This window comes from Calliopsis andreniformis, chromosome 1 (genome assembly GCF_051401765.1).
Source record: "Calliopsis andreniformis isolate RMS-2024a chromosome 1, iyCalAndr_principal, whole genome shotgun sequence".
NCBI classification, from domain to species: Eukaryota; Metazoa; Arthropoda; class Insecta; order Hymenoptera; family Andrenidae; genus Calliopsis; species Calliopsis andreniformis.
In genome coordinates, this window is record NC_135062.1 from 13,326,799 (window position 1) to 13,345,862 (window position 19,064).

General features: G+C 39.5%; 2 protein-coding genes across 2 annotated transcripts in view; both read right to left on the reverse strand.

The window, feature by feature from the left end:
* LOC143180906 (adhesion G protein-coupled receptor E3) overlaps positions 1-12,862 on the reverse strand; it is a 73,177-nt gene extending 60,315 nt beyond the window's left edge. Inside the window, exons 1-2 of the mRNA XM_076380955.1 lie at positions 12,159-12,862; positions 6,838-7,035 (exon numbers count right to left, since the gene is read on the reverse strand). Coding sequence (XP_076237070.1) covers positions 6,838-7,016 — 179 coding nt within the window. The 5' untranslated portion in view covers positions 7,017-7,035; positions 12,159-12,862. The remainder of the gene's footprint in view (positions 1-6,837; positions 7,036-12,158) is intronic.
* A 2,950-nt stretch (positions 12,863-15,812) lies between these two features.
* LOC143180938 (uncharacterized) lies at positions 15,813-18,363 on the reverse strand. The gene is given in 5 exon segments (XM_076381003.1): positions 15,813-16,429; positions 16,864-17,449; positions 17,868-17,975; positions 18,157-18,189; positions 18,191-18,363. Coding segments are annotated over 4 exon segments (741 nt in total). The 5' UTR covers positions 18,233-18,363; the 3' UTR covers positions 15,813-16,429; positions 16,864-16,891.
* Positions 18,364-19,064: the final 701 nt, after the last annotated feature.

The following is a 19,064-nucleotide window of genomic DNA, read 5'->3' on the forward strand; positions in this document are numbered from 1 at the left end:
TAATATCCTTTGAATGAAGTACATAAAATACTGAGCTCACATACTTAATTCAACCCTGAACGTCTAATTTATCGTGAACTTGTCACGTCCAAAGTACGAAGCTAAACCATAGTCGTTTTTTGCCTACCTTCTTTAAGCTCACCCAGGCACTATGCCACTTTTTCCCCCTATTTGAAAGCTTTAACCAATCTTTTCAGAACGATCTACCATGCCTTTGAATGGGTTAAGAGAGGTCGTGGACAAGCAATTTGGGCTCTGACTTTTGCATCTTGGCTCGGCTCGACATCGTTCGACGAGGCGAACCAGAGCTGAATGGACGTTGAATGTGCCCAGCAGAACGATCAAGAGGATCGTGGCTGGTCACGCGGAATAATGTGCCGGTGTGAATTATGTGGGCGCTCGTTTGGAAATTCGGTGGACTATCAACCTCGTCCATCCAATCACGATTATCCACAGTAGGGAGCGCGAGTAATAGGTATCGAATAGCGTCCAGTGTAAATTAACGTTGCTTTAATACATCTGACGCCTCTAGACAATCAACAACCGTGGCAGCACCCCAATTCGACACGATACGTCTATCAGCGTCAGTGATTCTAGTCACGATATTCAGGGGCGGAGATTGAAACAAGCTATTGCAGGAAATAGCGATCGTCGATAAAGAAAAGCTGCACTTTAGAGGACAATTACTATTGATTCTGAATATTAAATGCAAAAAAGAAAATAAAAAGTGAGAATCTGTACGAATTACCTCCTGGCCTTCCTGTTATAAGTCTTTGTGAGTCTGTGTAAGGGGTAAAGATAATTTTTGAATTAACATTTTATTTAGCACTTTCGAATTAAAATACTCTGTTGACCCTAGAAATACTAAGGGGGTGGCTTCTTTACGACATAATTCGAAAAATATTTTCCAAGAAGCAGCAAATGTGTTATTTCGTAACGTGCTCGATGCATTAGTCAACTGAGTCCGCCCACGAGTTCAGACGCTCTCGAAAAGCGATCATTCCTAGTGGGAAAGTTAGCTCGAGACACTTCACCAGCGATAAGAAGTTGCCAGAGTTCCCCGAAATTTAAGCAACACTGCCTGGATCGTGCCATTAGTCAATTATATTATTCATGATAGATTACCCTAGACGCGCGAAAAGTTTCCCACGACAAGTCATTACTCACGCCGCGGACAGAAATTTCTTCGCGTGAAAATTGCTGAACCACCAACGACGGAAGAGCCACGGTCGAATCTGGACAGCTACATGAGAATTTTACGCGCTCCTGTTCGTATATTCCGCAAGTAAACCGTGAAAAATAATGGAGTGACGAGAACATCTGCGTTCCAGGCGTTTCTGGTCTCCACGTCGAGATTTATCTGGATTTATTTCGATTATACTTTTATCACTGTCCAAAAATCACGCGGTTTATATCTTTTTAAATTTGGGAGCCTGGAGGAGGAGATTGAAGAAAAGAAATTGGAAAAATCCTGAAGACGAAGTTGATGTAGAATCGCTTCTGGGGGTGGAGCCTCGAGGAGAAACAGAGTGGGGGTATTCCCCGCCCACAGGCGCAACGTCAAGCCATCTGGTTGGTTGAAAGTTAGAAAATTCCTATGCACGAAGAATTTATCCACGATACACAATTTTTTATTTCTTTATTTATCATATTACAGAAAAATAAAGAATATTCAAAACTGTATAACCTCCATTTTTTTTTCTTGTGTTTTAAATTAAATCAATTTCTTGGTTATTACCTACTATATACTGTTTTAAACAATTTTAAGGATTATATAATCCATAATCTGGATTGCCTTAAAAAGGTTTTCTACCGTTCTCTATTTTTACACTTTGTAAATACCTACGATGAACTCATCGACAAAGGAATGTTTCAAACAAAGTGGTATCATTTTCCACATTTTATACTCCACGAGGTTTGCTCTCGTTCATTGTTTTTCTCATTACGCGGCCCTCGTGTGCACACTATCTCGTTAAGCGTAGCCACTCGGAATGGTTCAGGTCGCTAATTGCGATTGATACACGTCACGAGGGACGAGCCGCGAATCGATCGCTATAACGTGCAACGATTAAACATCGAAGCTGATGGTTCACCGCGGATCCGATACAACAAAACTCAGTGTTGACTCGCGCCAAACTCAATTGGCCGTCATTACGAGGCCCTTCGCGAAATTGGCGTGTCTGTTTTTCAGTCATGCAACTATTACAACAATTTTCGAGATGAAATAACGCCAGCAGCAACGTCTGTGTTATTTGGAAGAAGTTTACGGCACGTTCACTTTGCCCCTTCTACTTGAGGCAAAAGAATTAATTGCCTTCGCTTACCACGTGGTTCCATGCTCCATGTAACACAGAGCTTCTAATGAAAGCTTCAAGAGGCTGGTGTAATATAGCACCTACGAGGAACATCTCTCGTCCCAGACATTCCAGAGATTCTATTGAGCAAGGTCTGCGAAAAAGGCTTGCGACAAGGCCAAGAGATACTTTTGGCTCGGAGGCTTCACCGTCCTGAAGTAATTTGATTAAAAAATGATTTGGAAGATGATACGCGGAGTTCACTACTTCCATGATACGCCTGGATCTTTAATATCCTAGACGCGACCTCCTTATTAAGTTGACGTAATTTACGTTAACGCGAGACCCGTGACGTGAAAGGGTAATATTAAGAACAAGAGCATCGTAAAATGAAATTTAAGAGGGAATTTAGGAAAAATACTAAGACGTCTGGAAGCTTTTGGAAAATATGCTTTTCAATAAAGATTGCATCGTGTTAGGTTATAATTCGTGCATCTGACTTTGCAAAAAGGAAAATTTCTTGGCTATCGACAGAACTTATATTCGCAATAAAATTCGTGGATAATCTTTACTTTTATGTATTAGCTCTATATAAGGGGAATACAAAATAATCGTTTTCCCAGAAAAAATGCAAATTTCACAGACTTTCTAAGTTCGACTCCGCCCATCTCACGTCACAGTGGGCGGGGCAAGCGACGCCTCGCCCAAGGATCTTTAGGCGATCTAATTAGCTGGAACTTCAACAGACTTTTACAGGAAACAAGCTTATTTTCGACACACAATTCATTAACAACTTTTCATCTTATAGAATAGTCGTTTGACGTTTCGATCAATCAGGTGACGCAGAATTGCGATCGTAGGCGGAGCGTTCTGCCCACAAAGGCGGGGCTAGTAAGAGTGGGGAAGAGGCCCCGCCTTCAAATATACTCCTACGTCACGCCCCTAATCTTAGATATTAAAAGTCAATTTTTCGTCGAAAGCATTGACTATTGAACGTCTCTTGATTTAACATTTTTTACTCCTATTGCTGATTACTACAAATCCTTAAAGTCTTGAAACTCTTTTTGTAACATCCTGTATAGAATCAAAGGGAAAATTGAAATGTACTGAGTGAAAAGTAAATTCGTTTTATTAAATTCTGTCCAATTTCCCCTATTTGTAACTGATATCCCCCTCGCTGTGACGTCCTTATCAATGTGATTAATAAAGTATGCTAATAAAGTTTAACCAACCAATTTGTAGACGCTCTGCACAAGCGTCATCCGATCTCACAAAGCTCGCTGACAGGAATTTCTCGTCTGTTCAAAGAGATAACCGAACGCATTGGCCCGTGTGGAATTTAATATTCAACGCTTAACATTCGAAAAAGGAGAACAAACGAACAAATTTCTGATCCTACCCACATCTATATCAAGGTTTAATTGATCAAGCCTCGTTTTATTCGTCGACCATCAAGGACTCGAAGATTTAAAACCAGTGGCTGTCTACAGTATACAAATTATGTACAAAAGCAACCAAGCTCGATGCAAACCGATACTTTAATCCGTTTACACTGGTCCACTACGTCGAACGAATAAATCAGCCTTACCTGACCAATCGAAACAATTCCGAATTCCTTTATCTAGCCTCGCCTCGATTCCTCCATTCGCTTGCTATGACAATAGTATTCTATCCCGCGAATTCGAAATTGCTGAGGGAACTATGGCTTTTAATTTAACCCTTCGCTACGCTGAGTGACGACTATGTTGCACGTTTTTTATTTTAAGGTGCCTGTGGAGTGAGCGATACTTGACGAGAGGGAGGTAATTAATAGTGAAAGGTATACCTAAGAGAGTAAAAAAATTTCATCGATGTTTTTCATCGTAAATGGTATGAGTTTTTGATGTGTTACATCAATACTACAATTTTACTTTTTCCATCAATTCTTTTTCCTTTTAAACCAACCTCGAATTACGACTCGACCCAAATATGTAACTCACTCTACATTTTCCTCGCTTCTACATACCTAAATAATATTGAAAATTTGCAACACAGTATAGTCCCTCCTCAAATAAACTGCCAAAATAAAAAACTGCATTATGGTTATTTGCCTCCTGCTATGGTACAAATCCAAAAAATTGTTTCTCTTCGAAATGAAGAACGACGTGAAACGAAAGGTCAAACACAGCTCCTGCGAAGTATTCAGTCTTAGCTCGAACTTCTTATCTCGAGTTCAGAGCGCGTACTGCGCCACGAGACGGCCGCGAGATTCAATAACTTATTACTTTCCGATCGGTTTAACGTTCCACAAATACAAAAGCCTTATTCTACAATAAGGTTCGAGGGAACCAGTGGAAACTTTATAACGGTGCACTCTCTCCCGGATATTGGAGGGAAATGGAAAGGCAAGGAGTGTCTTTCTTGTTCAGACGTTGGTCATCGTTATTCCCCAGCTTCGGTATCGTAAAATCGAAACTGTCGAGCATTGACTATCAGGAATGTCACGATTTCAATCGCGTTATCGAGGATGTGTAGAAAAGTGTAGAAGCAGCAGAATTCAGTGGATTAATACGATAGAAATATCTTTCGTGTTCGATGACATTTGTATTTTGCGTCATACGAGGTGCTTTATATTATACAAGGAAATTGATGAACATTGGCAGCATATTTGAGAACAAGAGGATATTCTGGATGAAAAATGGTAAGTACATAATGGGTTAATTGAGCTCTGTTACCGAGATAGGAAGCTAAATACTGGGAAATCTAGTTTTTGAGTTAGAAGACTATTAATTGACCTAATTACCAATTTGGATAAGTCGTTTTTGTGGTGTCTATATTTTGTGACAAGGGTAAGACACTGTCTGAGTTAATAATGTACCTTATATACCTAGTTACACTTAATTTCATGCAGTTCCAAATAAATAATCAGGCAGAGAATAAGTACTTTTATATGTGTCTGACTATAAGTGGTTTATACTACTTGCGTTTCCATATCTCAGAAACAAGGCTGAATATACCCATGATGAATATAATATTTTTTCTTTAAAATGACTTCTGGAATATGCTGGAACAGTTTACCACGTTCCTCGTGAAACACCCTGTATATTCCACCTGTTGTATTCACTAAAATGATGCAAGCTCAGTTGTTTCACTGAACTCCCAGAACACGAACTTATTTGCGCGAAATTAACGAAAAAAATAAAACTAAGGGGAAGATTCCATCCCTCGCGATCTGATTGGACAAAATCTTGCCAATCTTTCGTGAGCACTAAAATAAAACTAGAATTTAAGTTCTCGACGAAATAAAAGTGTGTGTCACTTCGCATTACATTTTCCATTTCCAGGAAATGCCTTCAATAATTCGAACAAAGATACAATTTCTCCTGATATATTTTCCCGTAACAAATAAACGTGGACTGGACAAACCCAATGAGAAGTTGTGCTTCCTTCGTAAACTTTCCTCCCACGCTTGCCACGCGCTGGTTCGTCTAATACGGGGAACTCTTACAGCACATCAATGGATAACAAGAAACGTAAGTGGAGGTACGTAATCGTCGAAGAAAGGATAATTGCATCGAGTTGAGTCGAGATCCACTGGCAGATGGCTAGGCTAATAAAACTGTCTTCTCTATTTGAGTTTCTACTTCGATCCCCGTTCCCTCGCACCCCCTTTTGTTCGAGAAATTCCCAGGCCACGTAGAAATAACACTGATCGTTTTTGCCCCCAGAAATTCCTCCCTCATCGAAACACAATCGAACAACCGTTTCACTTGGCTCTTTGCACTTCTCTACCAATGTACGTTATCATAAAATGCTAAAATTTTCAATTTTCGAAAGCACTAATCGCGAATTTTGAAGAATATCTTAGAGAAGAAGAGTCATGAAAAACAGAAGAGACATTCAGATGTCCTGCTTCAGCTTGCAGACTCTTTACAACAATACTGTAGACCCACCATTAATAATCTCATAACCTTCTCCAATTCCTCACCCCTTTTAAGGATCTTCTACCAAACTACAAATATCTAAATGCATAAATGCTTCACCACTCCCCAACAAATTCAAACAATAACGCTCCAGTATCCAGCTATTAGTACCAGAGTCTCCAACAGAACAGAAATGAATAATGAATAACTCTATCAACCCTGAGCTCCTCGAACTTCACTCGCCACAATAGAGTCCCTCTAAAATATTCTCCCACGTTTACTCGAACAGTCCCAGCTCTACCAGCGCGCCATTTAGCCAGATTCTCGCGAGATCGAATGCGTCGATTGACATGGGAGCTCAAGGTAGCACGCTGACGAGAAGCACTGGTCCAGGGGCGGGTGTTTATCGTTTGCAGTCGAATGTCGACCACGCAATTAATCGGTCATTCGTTGACTCTCACTCGGTAGAATTACACCCAGGCGACTGGGAACACGACAGAGCCTCTGTTCGCCCGCGAATCGATCGACTCCTCGAACGTTTAATCTACGTGCCTTAAAACCGATCCTGGGACAGGAGGCCATCTCATCTTGGCCGACGAGGACGTTTATCAGCGCAGCTAATGGATCAGTTTCGACCGTACCTGTAGGTGATGAAGGCGAAGACCAAGGCGACCAGGGACAAGCTTCCACCCAGGACGACGATCAGGCTGAGGACACCGTCTTGATCGAAAGAGCCGCCGATTCCAGCGGAGATCCCATTCGCCAGGGCGCCATTCGGCTGAGGGAAACCGTGAATCGCTCCAGTGTACAGGGTCTCCATTTCTTTGTTAATATTGCATCTGTTGAGGAAGGACAACTGGTTACTCAAATTATGATTATTATTTAGTTAGAAAGAAGCTTTATACGCGTACGATAATTATATGAGAACGATTTTATGAAATGTACTGAAACATGATCGTAAATCAGTGAGCCTGGACTCAGTTTAAAGTGCAAAGTCTCTGCTCTGTTACCGCTGAATTGAATTTTTCTGAGGATGCCATTCCACTCGATAGTGAAGGGAGAAAGGGAAGCTTGTTTTCCTTCGAAAATTATCCAACCTGATATCTCTGTGTGGAGTAGAATGAATACCTGAAATTTGGAGAATATTCCTCAATAATAATCACATGCAACTGTTCTTAGAAAATTGTCACAGTGTCTTTTTATCACTTCAGTGATTTAATGCTTACAGAGTCATAAAATCCAGCCCTCAGAGCTTGCCAAAGAATGTTGAATAATTCTCTCTGAATATTTTCGCATTATCCGAGGTTTAAAAGATTATCCATACACAGTGAATATTTCAAGGGAGCATGTTTTCGATACATTATGTTCGGCTGGTTCGAACGATCGAAACGTGCACAATAGCCTGAGAAGCGAAACAGATAAAGTACTGGCGTCTTTGGTCGATTATTCCTATCTCGACTTCCTGGTATAATCCACTAACAGGCAGCATCGGGTGTTCTGATTTACGATTTCTATAGGAAGGAAACGCGGGGAAACGATTAAGATTTATGACCCCTTTTATTATACGCTATTGTATACGTAAATCACCCCTTGTTCCTATTACACTTTACGCATGGATGCTAAAAAATTGTCCCGCGGAAAATTGGAAGTGTGTCAGGAATCTATCGGTCTTCGAGATTCCAATAACAATTTTCTACGTTCTATACTTCCATTTTTCAGAGTCACCATAGCGAAGAAATATTCATATGAGAGGAGAAACTATGTGCTTATAAGAAAAGACGATTTTTATTTTCATTTAGTTTTCTACTTTCATGATATTATAAAATTTGAATTCTTGGATCCTAATATCTACCGTTTTATATACGTGGTCAAAAAAATTTAGGGCATAGAAAAATTTTGGAGGAAAATCGGCTATCTTTGACTGACGATAACTCTGTGAAAAATCATCGTAGGATCATGATCTTTTTTTTAAATTATAGCTTGAAGTCGTCATTTGAAGATACCATGCCTTAATTTTAAGTTTAGTGCATCTCTAGTACTGTAGCGCCTTAAATCTGAAGGCATGTTTATCGTACTGAAAATTCAAAAGTTTGGCGACATGCACGGACTTCCTAGAATTTTTTTCGGGGATGCCGTTTACAGCAGCATAAAATTTGATCCTTCCCCTTTAATTTAAAAAAAAGATCAGGTCCCTGCGATTTTTTTTCGCAAAGTTACAGCACTTAAAAGTAACCCTTGCATTTTGATAGCACATGGGGTAGTGCTAATGTATGGCAAAAATGCAAGGGTTACTTTGAAATGCTGTAACTTTGCGAAAAAAAATCGTAGCAACTTGATTCTTTTTTTAAATTAAAGGGAAAGGATTCAGTTTTATGCTACTACAAACGATATTTCCGAAAAAAATTTTGCTAAGCCTGTACTTCCCGTCAAAGTTTGCAATTTTTAATACTGCAAATTGCAAAGTTTGAAAAAATGCAGAGACTCGCAAAAATTTTTTTCGGGAATACAGCTTATAGTAGCATAAAGTTGAAATCTTCTCCTTTATTTTAAAAAAAAGATCAAGTCGCTACGATTTTTTTTCGCAAAGTTACAGCATTTCAAAGTAAACCCTGCATTTTTGTCGGGTGTTGGCACTACCCCATGTGCTATCAAAATACAAGGGTTACTTTGAAGTGCTGTAACTTTGCGAAAAAAAATCGTAGCGCCTTGATCTTTTTTTTAAATTGAAGAGGAAGGTTGACACTATATGACACTGTAAACTGCATCTCCGAAGAAAATTTTACCGAGTCCTCACATTTTGTCAAACTTTGCAATTTGGCGTACTGAAAATTACCAAATTTGAGGGGATGCACAGACTTGACAAAATTTTTTCCGGAGATGCCGTTTACAGGAGCATTAAATTCGACCCTTCCCCTTTAATTTAAAAAAAGAATCAAGTTACTACGATTTTTTTTCGCAAAGTTACAGCATTTCAAAGTAAACCCTGCATTTTTGTCGGGTGTTGGCACTACCCCATGTGCTATCAAAATACAAGGGTTACTATTGAAGTGCTGTAACTTTGCGAAAAAAAATCGCAGGGACCTGATCTTTTTTTTAAATTAAAGGGGAAGGACAAAATTTTATGCTATCGTAAACGGCATCCCCGAAAAAAATTCTAGAGAGGCCGTGCATGTCGCCAAACTTTTGAATTTTCAGTACGATAAACATACCTTCAGATTTAAGGGGCTACAGTACTAGAGATGCATTAAACTTAAAATTAAGGCATGATATCTTCAAATGAAGACTTCAAGCTATAATTTAAAAAAAAGATCATGATCCTACGATGATTTTTCGCGGAGTTATCGTCAGTCAAATATAGCCGATTTTCCTCCAAAATTTTTCTATGCCATAATTTGTTTGACCAGTGTATATTCTTCTTATTAGATCCTCATTTTCTAAGGAAAAGAAAATTCTCTCAACATCCTTTCAATCTAATCTATAAATTTCATTTCCACTCAAATTTGTAGAACTTGTACCACAAATCTCTTCACCTCAGAGGCACAGGTATAATCTATAATCTATAATTTGCATTTCCAGAACACCCTATAAACGACCACACTCTGTCCCACGCGTGAATGTAAATAGAAACGTGTCCACTGCATTTTTATTAAACAAAATAGAGAAGAGTAACGTTTTAATTGCCGCGGAGTGGAATGTTTCGTTCGTCGAAATTGGCCAATTAAAGCACGGGATGCGAAAACACGAAATAGTTCCCGAGATTGGCATTTTTTCAGGCACGATTGCCGATGGTGGGTCGCGGGGGTGGGGACAGGAGAGAAAATTTAATTTGCAACGGAGTGTCGCGTATCACGGCAAGGGCAAATTGAAACAGGCCTGGTAATTTCCTGTAAAGAGGTGAATCAAAATGGCTCCCGACACTGCTGCCCACAAATTACGACCTTTTCCCTTTCCACGCTGCGAAAATCGTGTGAAATGTAAAGTATATTTGTAGGTGTCCATTATTCCCATCAGCTGGACAAATACATGGATCACTGACATATTCAAATGCGAAGGCTATTAATTTTCTTTGATTTCAAGGGTCAGCCTAATTTGCTTATTCCACTGGAATAACGCAGTTGCTCTACAAATTCATTTTAAGTCGAAATCCCTGATTTTGCACTGTGACGAAAAGAAAATTTATATTGTGGGACGGTTCCCATTAATTTCTAGGTTAATGGGATATAGCCTACCCTGAGGTGTCCAAAAGTTAGTCAAATTTAAGAAAATCTTTTTTATAGGTAATTAGTGTACTGAAAATTATAATTTTTTTGCCCACTAGTTGATAAAAATTGCAAGATTTATGCAGTTGAGATTAAAATTAATCAAACTTACGAGTGTATAAATTAATACATCGCAGAAGCAGATGGAGCTCTCAAGTCCACCCTGGTAGGACATCTTGCTTCGTTGAGCACTGTTTGGATACTAAATGCCCTATTCACGATACGGGTAATGCATGATAGTGTTTACAGTTTAGGTAGACCCGACGACCCTCGAATCTTCCAGGTAAACAGTAAACCAATATCAAACTACACACGTTGTGTCCATACGTGGAAAAGACTGTTGCAACATAAAACAGGGTGCAACTCGGAAACAAGGTCATATCGAGCATATATTCATACAGGGTGTTCCAAAATTATTGGCACAAATGAAAGTATGAAATACAATTCTTTGTATACGAATTTAAAATAAAAATTGAGCTCGAATTATCTCGAGAAAACTAGTATGGTTTCTGAATATTACTGAACAGAATAATATAAAAATAATTTCTGAACCACATAGTAAAGAATATTCAAGTAAAACAGAAATGGTGTGAAGTTAATAATGAAGAAATATTTATGTAATTGAAGTTTAATTTTCTACCATACTACAAGATTTTACTTCATATTAAATGAAACCTGTAACTCAATTTTTTTTGTTATTTTTGTCTCCTGAATCCATCCCTACAAAACATCCTACATACTATGAAACACCTTGTATGTGCCTCGCGAACTTTCCATCGAAAGAGAACTTTTCACCATACCATCAAACTCAATGGACCATACTTACACAGTCTCAGTTATAATCTATATACATCATATACGTATTTTAGAAAAAAGCACAACTTAAAAAACGTGATTTTCGAGTTTTCACCAAAGAAGAGGAAGAATTTCCAAAAATACAATAGAGAAAGTGTGACGATATTGCAGCTCGTTTTTATTCAGCTGTTTATTCCCCTGAGAGATACGCGACGCGAAGCTTGTCGATCAAACCAGACACTAGTTTCTCTTTTTCACTCTGTTTTTTTTTCTGTCTAGAAAACTCGTCCCGAAATGAGTGCCGCGATCGACAACCTAACCTACTGCGCCGTTTGTTTCTCTATCGCGCTTCCGCATGGATTCGAAAGTCGTTAAATGTGGCGACCTTATCGGTTTGATTTCCGGCTCGATTCACGAGAATGCACGCTCCGCCGTTTACAAATTAAACCGACGATGCACGTTTTTTTTCCTGGGGTCATTAATGGCTCCACTAATGCCCCTGGCCATTCGCCACCGTAAAGTTTACCTTTCCTGGAGACTTAACCTCCCCTGCGAATTACAATCGAAACTGGAATACCCTCTGCGAATTCGTTGCAATTCAACCAAATATTTGCAGAATGTTATCACGGAAATGAACTTCAACGCGCAAATGGAATTTCGCTCCCTTGTGGGTCGTCCTCACTTGTATCCATTTTCAGAAATTATTTACATATTTTAATTAACAGTAGCAATTTTCGGAGAAAAAGAACAAAAATAAATAACATGGAGAACTATTGTCTTAGATAATCTTTACTGAAAATGGATTAGTGACACGAATTATTCTAAAGAATAATTTAGATATTTCACGATAATATTGAGGAAGAGTAAAATAATGGAAATGATATTAGTTAATAAGTAGCTAGACTGACCTTACGAGGCGCAGAAGTGTTCGATGCGTCGACTTTCACTGTCCCTTACTGTGTCGAGAAACTCTCAAGTGAAGACGCGCTACCGTACTGTCGCTCACTGCGTCGAGAAACTCTCAGGCGAAGACGCGCCACCGTACCTCGGCTTCTGCGTCGAGAGACTCTCGAGTGAAGACGCGCACAGTCCCCCGTTTCACATTTCACTGCGAGCCACGTGCCCACGGCGAACACGTGCTCGGGGTTAAAAAAAGCGATCGCGAACTAAATCATTCACTTGGAAAATGGAAAACAGTTAATTCGTTACAATTGTCTACGTTTCTCTGGTACCCCACACATTTTCGCGACTAAAACTCAATGCACGCTCGCGCACCTTGTCTATCAAAAATTACCACACGCGATTGAGACACTTTACAATGTAAGAATCGCAAAATTACGAATACTAATTTCGAAAGAATGAGAGTTACTCATAGATCCGATCGATCCAAGGGAAACAACGACAATGACGAATAAAACTGATTTATTACTACATCGTTCGTTGGTAGTGTGTACTTCTGTCAATCAGAGATGGCACTGTGCATGACACATCGCGTCACGTAAATTAACAATTCGCACGAAACTGAGCGGCGCAAAGTAAATATGCGGGTTTGTTGGAATTATGAGAAAATTTCTGCTCGCGGGATATAGGTTATATTGTCTTTGAATTAGAATTTAGAAGCACAGTAATAGTTCAAGGTGATGAGAACTGTGATAAAAGTCGCGCGTGATCACTGACGCGATCGTCCAATGGGACGCCACAAAGGTCAAGTGCGTGTGAACAGGTCGAGCGTCGGCGGCAGACTGCGAGGAACGCGGACGCGGAACTATGTTCGCGCTCGAGGTCCTTGCGCATCCTTGCCGCGCATGCATAATTCGGCGCGACGAGGATCAAGAAAATTTAAGCGGGAGCGAATGTTACATGAAATAAATTTTTTTAACTTGCTGGAGTGATTTTAGAATATTATAATCTTATAATTCTTATATTATAAGAATATTATTCGACGAATAATTGAAGTATCACTGAATTGAATATTTTAGAACAAAAAAGAAATTAGTTTGTTTCAGCCATGGTGCTGATGTCACGGTTGCAAAACGCGGTAATGATTTTGATTAATTATGTGTCTATATTTTTGGCTTACTAGTTAAAGGTTTGGATCTTGAGATTTTTGTGAGGATGATTGATGGAATTTTGATTCCATCTATTTCTCTGTGGATTTACACAGTAACCTCCTCGTAGTGAGACCTGGGCAATCGGTTGTGTCTGAGCCAATGGTTGTGAACTGTCGATAAGATCGTATAAGATCGTAAATGCAATATAAATTATAGCTATTAGATTATAAGTAACTACAAGGTAAGTGTTTACATACATATTCTATATTAATTTGGAATTCAATTTCCTTCCTTTGAGTTTACAAACTTTTTCGACTTTTGTGGTTGAGTTTGTGTTTCCTAAAGCCGCCGTTCGTATGCATAGAGGGCGCAAAAATCCTAATTTTCTTGAAGTCGGTATTTCAGATTCCTGTAAGATAGGTTTGTCTGTACCTCGCCAGTGGTGCTATCTTTATCAGATAAAATATTAATTTATCATCGGAGCAAGCAAACAACATCAGAAACTAAGCATACGTCCTGTCTACATCTTATTCGCGGTAACATGCCTGAATTTCCAGATAACTTCAGGTTTGTTTCAAGTGAAATATATAACGGCGCAACATAAATTGCCTCGTTACTGGCATATCTAATCTATGGCTTTCCTCGATGATGACTAACAATAACATTCGTCATTCTGTGGCTGTTAATTCATCTCTGGCATAGGTACCTATTTCATTTAAAACAGACCACAAATGACCATCGGTATTTTCGATCGGTTCATTCTCATCTCAGATTTCATGGATTTATTTATTAATGAATTGAAATCAATGAATTACAAATTTATACGAAATTCGATAGTAATTAATGGGTTCTAAGGGCCTGTAAGACTACATAATCAAAAATATTTGCCTTCAAATTTGAACTTCAATCGCGATTGCTGGTGACGTCTACTGAATGACACAGTAGAATTCTCTAGATCATCGATACAGTTGAATTGTAACGCGCGATTAAATCTGATAACGTTGACAACTGCCGGCAAATGTAAGGAGATACGCGAAAACAGTACCAAACGGTGCTATCGAACGTATTTACATTGGGCAAACTGTACGGAAAATCTTTATACAAACATCGTATAAGTATGCATGCACGCGCGTCGACGCATAGATACGTTCACGCTTTTCCAACAAATCTACACACAATTATACTCTACCGGATTAATTTCTGTATTTCTATCCAGACTTATACAGACTACATTAACAAAAGGGAGGCGAGGGGGAACAATGTTTGATTGAATTTTTTTGGCGACTGATGTCGTAACGAGGGGTCTAATATAAAACCATCTTCCAACACGGAACAAGGATGAATATGTTCAAGAGAAATTGTAAATACATCATAAAAACTCTAATATCGAACCTCGTAGGCATTTCCCTCCATATACCGCTAATCACCTATGCATATACTTATTATATAGATAAAATAAGTTTACCGTTTATTTTTCTTAAAAAGGATTGAACCTTTAATGTAATGTTACGTAATGTAATGCAACATCGTAAAATTCCATTTCTTTGATTCGACAGCGAAGAACACGCAGGTTCGATGCTACACTTTCATCTGTCTTATGTAACGCGGTGCTCAACGCTAGCACACACTAAACTTCTGTTCCTTTTTCACGCTACCGTCAGAGATAAGATCAATTGCCACACACGAAGGACTTAACCATAACTATGTACACGCGTATCGCATTTGATTTTAATCTCTCGTCGAAGCGACGCATTGTCTCGTCATTTTATTTTATTTTTACCATTATTTTTTATTATTTTTTTTTTTGATAAGAAAAAGAAAAAATATAATACATGGAATGGCAAATCCCATCTTTCTTTCAGGAAACCAGTCAATTAGCGGAAGTGTAGGTACAATTTTCTTTTGCTCGCTTTTTCTTTTTCTTCTGCTCCATTTAACAAGATTTGGAATCGGCCGAAAATTGGGAAATCGTGCAAATCAATTGCTGACTTTTTTTTTTTGCTAAGAATATTGAGCAGGAATTGTTTTCCCATTTACATACACAACTAAAAGATACACGAAAAATTACTTCTCTTTGATTGCACACGTTCGAACGCTGACGGAGCATTCGTAGATCAGATTTATCATTCCATTTTCTGTGTATCTTGTTAAAAGAAGTGTAAATCCTTTTTAATTATATAAGTGCATTGAAATATATAATCTATCTGTACACTCACAACCGTTCAAATACACAATAATATCAACATATTTAATATTGGACCATTATGAACAAAAAGAAAGATTCACAAATGACGAAAATCGAAAAATACATACGCATATCTCTATTTTACAATAACCGTTTCTTTGATTTCGTTTAAAAGGTAGAAACGAGACGTACTTTCGTTAAAATTATTAGTTACAAAAGTACGAAGAAAACTGAGGGAAAAAGATAACAAAGAATTGAAAATGACAAATCAATTAATATTAGTAGCATTATGCAAGGAAGGAGAACAAGAGATATCAACCGCTACGACGCGTTTCTCAGAAATTTTATTTCTGTATTCCATGAAAAAGAGAAATCGTTTCACCATAATTCTCATATATTCCATTTCATTCAGTCATTATTTATATAAGACAAGGTATTACAGTAATTTGCTATGTACGAATTAAATTCAGCTACTTCCATACCAGATCTGAATTGAAGACTGTTACTTATAGACTCCTGTCTCAGCTCTGATTTGAAAACAACTTGTCTCTCTATATAAGTCCATATTAAATATATTTTACAATAATATTATCATTGTACATGAACAACGTATGCTCTACACCTCCCTCTGCTATCGTCAACTAACCAGTGTAGCGAGTAACTTCTCCTTTGATACAATAAAACTCAATTAAAAACAACTACTCTATGGTACACTCAATACCATCAAATACACTTACAATCACGTATGTATTTAGGTTGGTAGTGAATGTGCAAGTGTAAACAGCATCTCAATGTTTCATCTTGAAATTAAAAAGAGATAAGTAAAACGATACTCGCGTGCATGCGCTGATTAGAACGACGATTAGCAAGAAGGTGTCAATTTGTTAAAATAGACGAGGGGACTGGATTTGTAACCCCAATGTGTGCGCCGCCTTGGTACCTGCTGCAGTAAAATGAATATTTTATGTATAAAAAGGAAAATTTCCATTTCTAAAGAAGCTACAAAATTACATTTCAACAACCGCCTCTACAATTTTTTCTTGAATCTCGTAATGACATTAAAGTTTATCAAAATTTACAGAAAGTGTCTCTGTATAATATATGTACTCAAACTTGAATGGAAGAGAACAAGAATGTAAGATACACGATACAGAATAATTTCATTTCATAGCAGTAAATAACAAGTCAGGAATTGTACAATTATAAAACCTGTAAGACCTTTTATAAATAAGAAACTGAGTAATCGATTGTTTTATCTTTGTAAAGTTACGTATAAATGAGATCCAAACTTTCTCGTTCTCTTCTCCCTCAATCATTTAACAGGATCTAAACAAGACCAAGGAAAAATTACGAAAACAATTGTAAAGGGATGCTTACATGAAGTTGGTAAACAGGCGAAAGGAGGTTATTCCTTATTTTCATCAGTAGTAGTAGTATTAGAGGGGTTTTGAGACTCTGATGAAGATGGGGGTGCTTCTGCAGTTGTGTCCGTTGCATCTTGACTCGAATCCGAGCTATCCTTTATGTCCTCCTCCTTTTTCTCTTCACTGACACTAGTGCTCTTGCTTTCTTCCGCAAAGTTTTCTGACTCTTCTGTGGTCTTCTCCTCCTTGAAGTTGGACTCTTGCGTCTTTTCAGCAGCTTCTTTACTTTCTGTCTTCACAGTACTTTTGTCCTCACTGTCCGCCAATTTCTCCGTTTCCTCCTTGTTCTCGTCCACATCCATTTTCGTTGACTCCTCCTCAGAATGCTTTTCACTTTTATTGTTAGCTGCCTCCTCGTCCGTGTTGTTCTCATTTTTCTCCTGCCGCTTGGGACGCCCGCGCCCACGACCACCCCTCGTCGATGTCTCTCTTTTTTCCTTTTTGGGTGGAGATGGTACAGGTGTTGTTGAGGCAAGCCCTCGTGCGGAGCTACGTGTACGCCTCCTTCCTTCTACTTCACCAACAGATGCATTTAAGTCCTATAAAAAAGCAGGATATCATGTACGTAACGAACTAAAGAATAACTGGATATAAGCAGACAGAAGTAAATGTACATCAATAATCGAATTAATAAGAAAAGAAAATTGATCAACTCGTTCAGAGAATATAGCCAACTGTTCATGTTTGGCGGGTAAGCAGCGGATTGGCGAAGAATCCTCCCCACCAAAGTCGAGGAAGAGTTCCCCTTCACCCCCACTCCCCGCACTTATATCCCCTCTCCCGACACCCTTCTGCTCACGTAGGCAGTCGGAGTGGACGGGGAGGCTAAATGGAGGGAAATAAGCAGGCGACGGGGGTGAAGCCTCTGTCCCTCAAACCTTAACAACATTTCGTTCGAATAAACCGACTCCCAGTAATCTAACCGACTCCCAGCAAAAACAAAGAAACAAAACTCACCTTTGTGAGTCGTTCTCCCTCCTGAGCAGTCCTTTCCAATGTGGAGAGTCTTTTGGTACCTCCTCGTTTGTTTTTCGCCGGAGTAGGTTTCTCTTCTGCGGAATGGTCCTGAAAATATTTCATCCTTACATTTCATTCGGGAGAGACTCGAGTGGAAGCCGAACCGCGAGCTATGCAAAGGCAAACGAAAGAGTCTCGTATCGATAGCAACGGGACCAAAGCGATCGTTTAAAGGATTACGTCGAACTAGGCGAAGAAACACGCACAGCGCGGTCCGATAATTACTCGCGAGAGCGATAAGATTATCGAGGACCGTTGAACTACACGGTGCTAACGCGCTCAAGTTTGTTTAAGTTTCCCGCCATTTTGCCGAGTCGATATGTATTTCTAGCGTCGCAGCCTCGAACGATGTCCCCAAGGAAGGACGTATTTTCGTATAGAACCGCGTGGCACGTAATCCACCGTGCGATGCTCGTTTCCCGCCTTTTTCGCGCACTCCTATCGTCGCCGAGCAGCGACTCTCCTGGTCACGGGAGTCACAAATAAAAAAACATCCACCATCTTTGCCAATGAAGGACAAACGGCGCAGCTTTGAAAAATCACTGAGTTCCTGGCCACGCGCAATAAGGCACCCGTGTATTTACCGCGTACACGTCCCTGCCGCCCATAATCGCGCGCCGCGAGACGATTTTCCCTCCCGGCCGCACGTTATCGTATAGAATTTTCGAGAGAACCGAGCGTCCTCCTTGTATTCCGAGGGGAGCACACGCCGCCTCAGCATGAAAACTCGGCTTGATGAAGATGTTTCTCGGCCTCTTCCCCGCTTACCTTCGACGCATCCTCGATGCTGTTGTCGTTCTTGCTCTCCGCCTTGATCTCAGACATTTCCTCGCGATCGGATCACTCAAAAACACTGGGAAAAACCGCGATTTCTCGGCAAGAATTCGTGCTGAGCCCGGTCGCACTGTTTATACGATAAGCAAAGATGGCGGTTAGCGTGGGTCACGTGACACGTCGTCAAACGTAGAGCGGGAGTTCAGAGCGCCGCCTCGCGATTGAATCGGCAATTCGACACGTAGCGACGCAATATGCACGGGAAATGCTTTAAAATTCGATCCCTCGAGATTTTTATTTCACGAATGCCGCTCGTCACGTTTGACCTTGCGTTGTTTTTAAATACCATCGCCGAATTAGTAG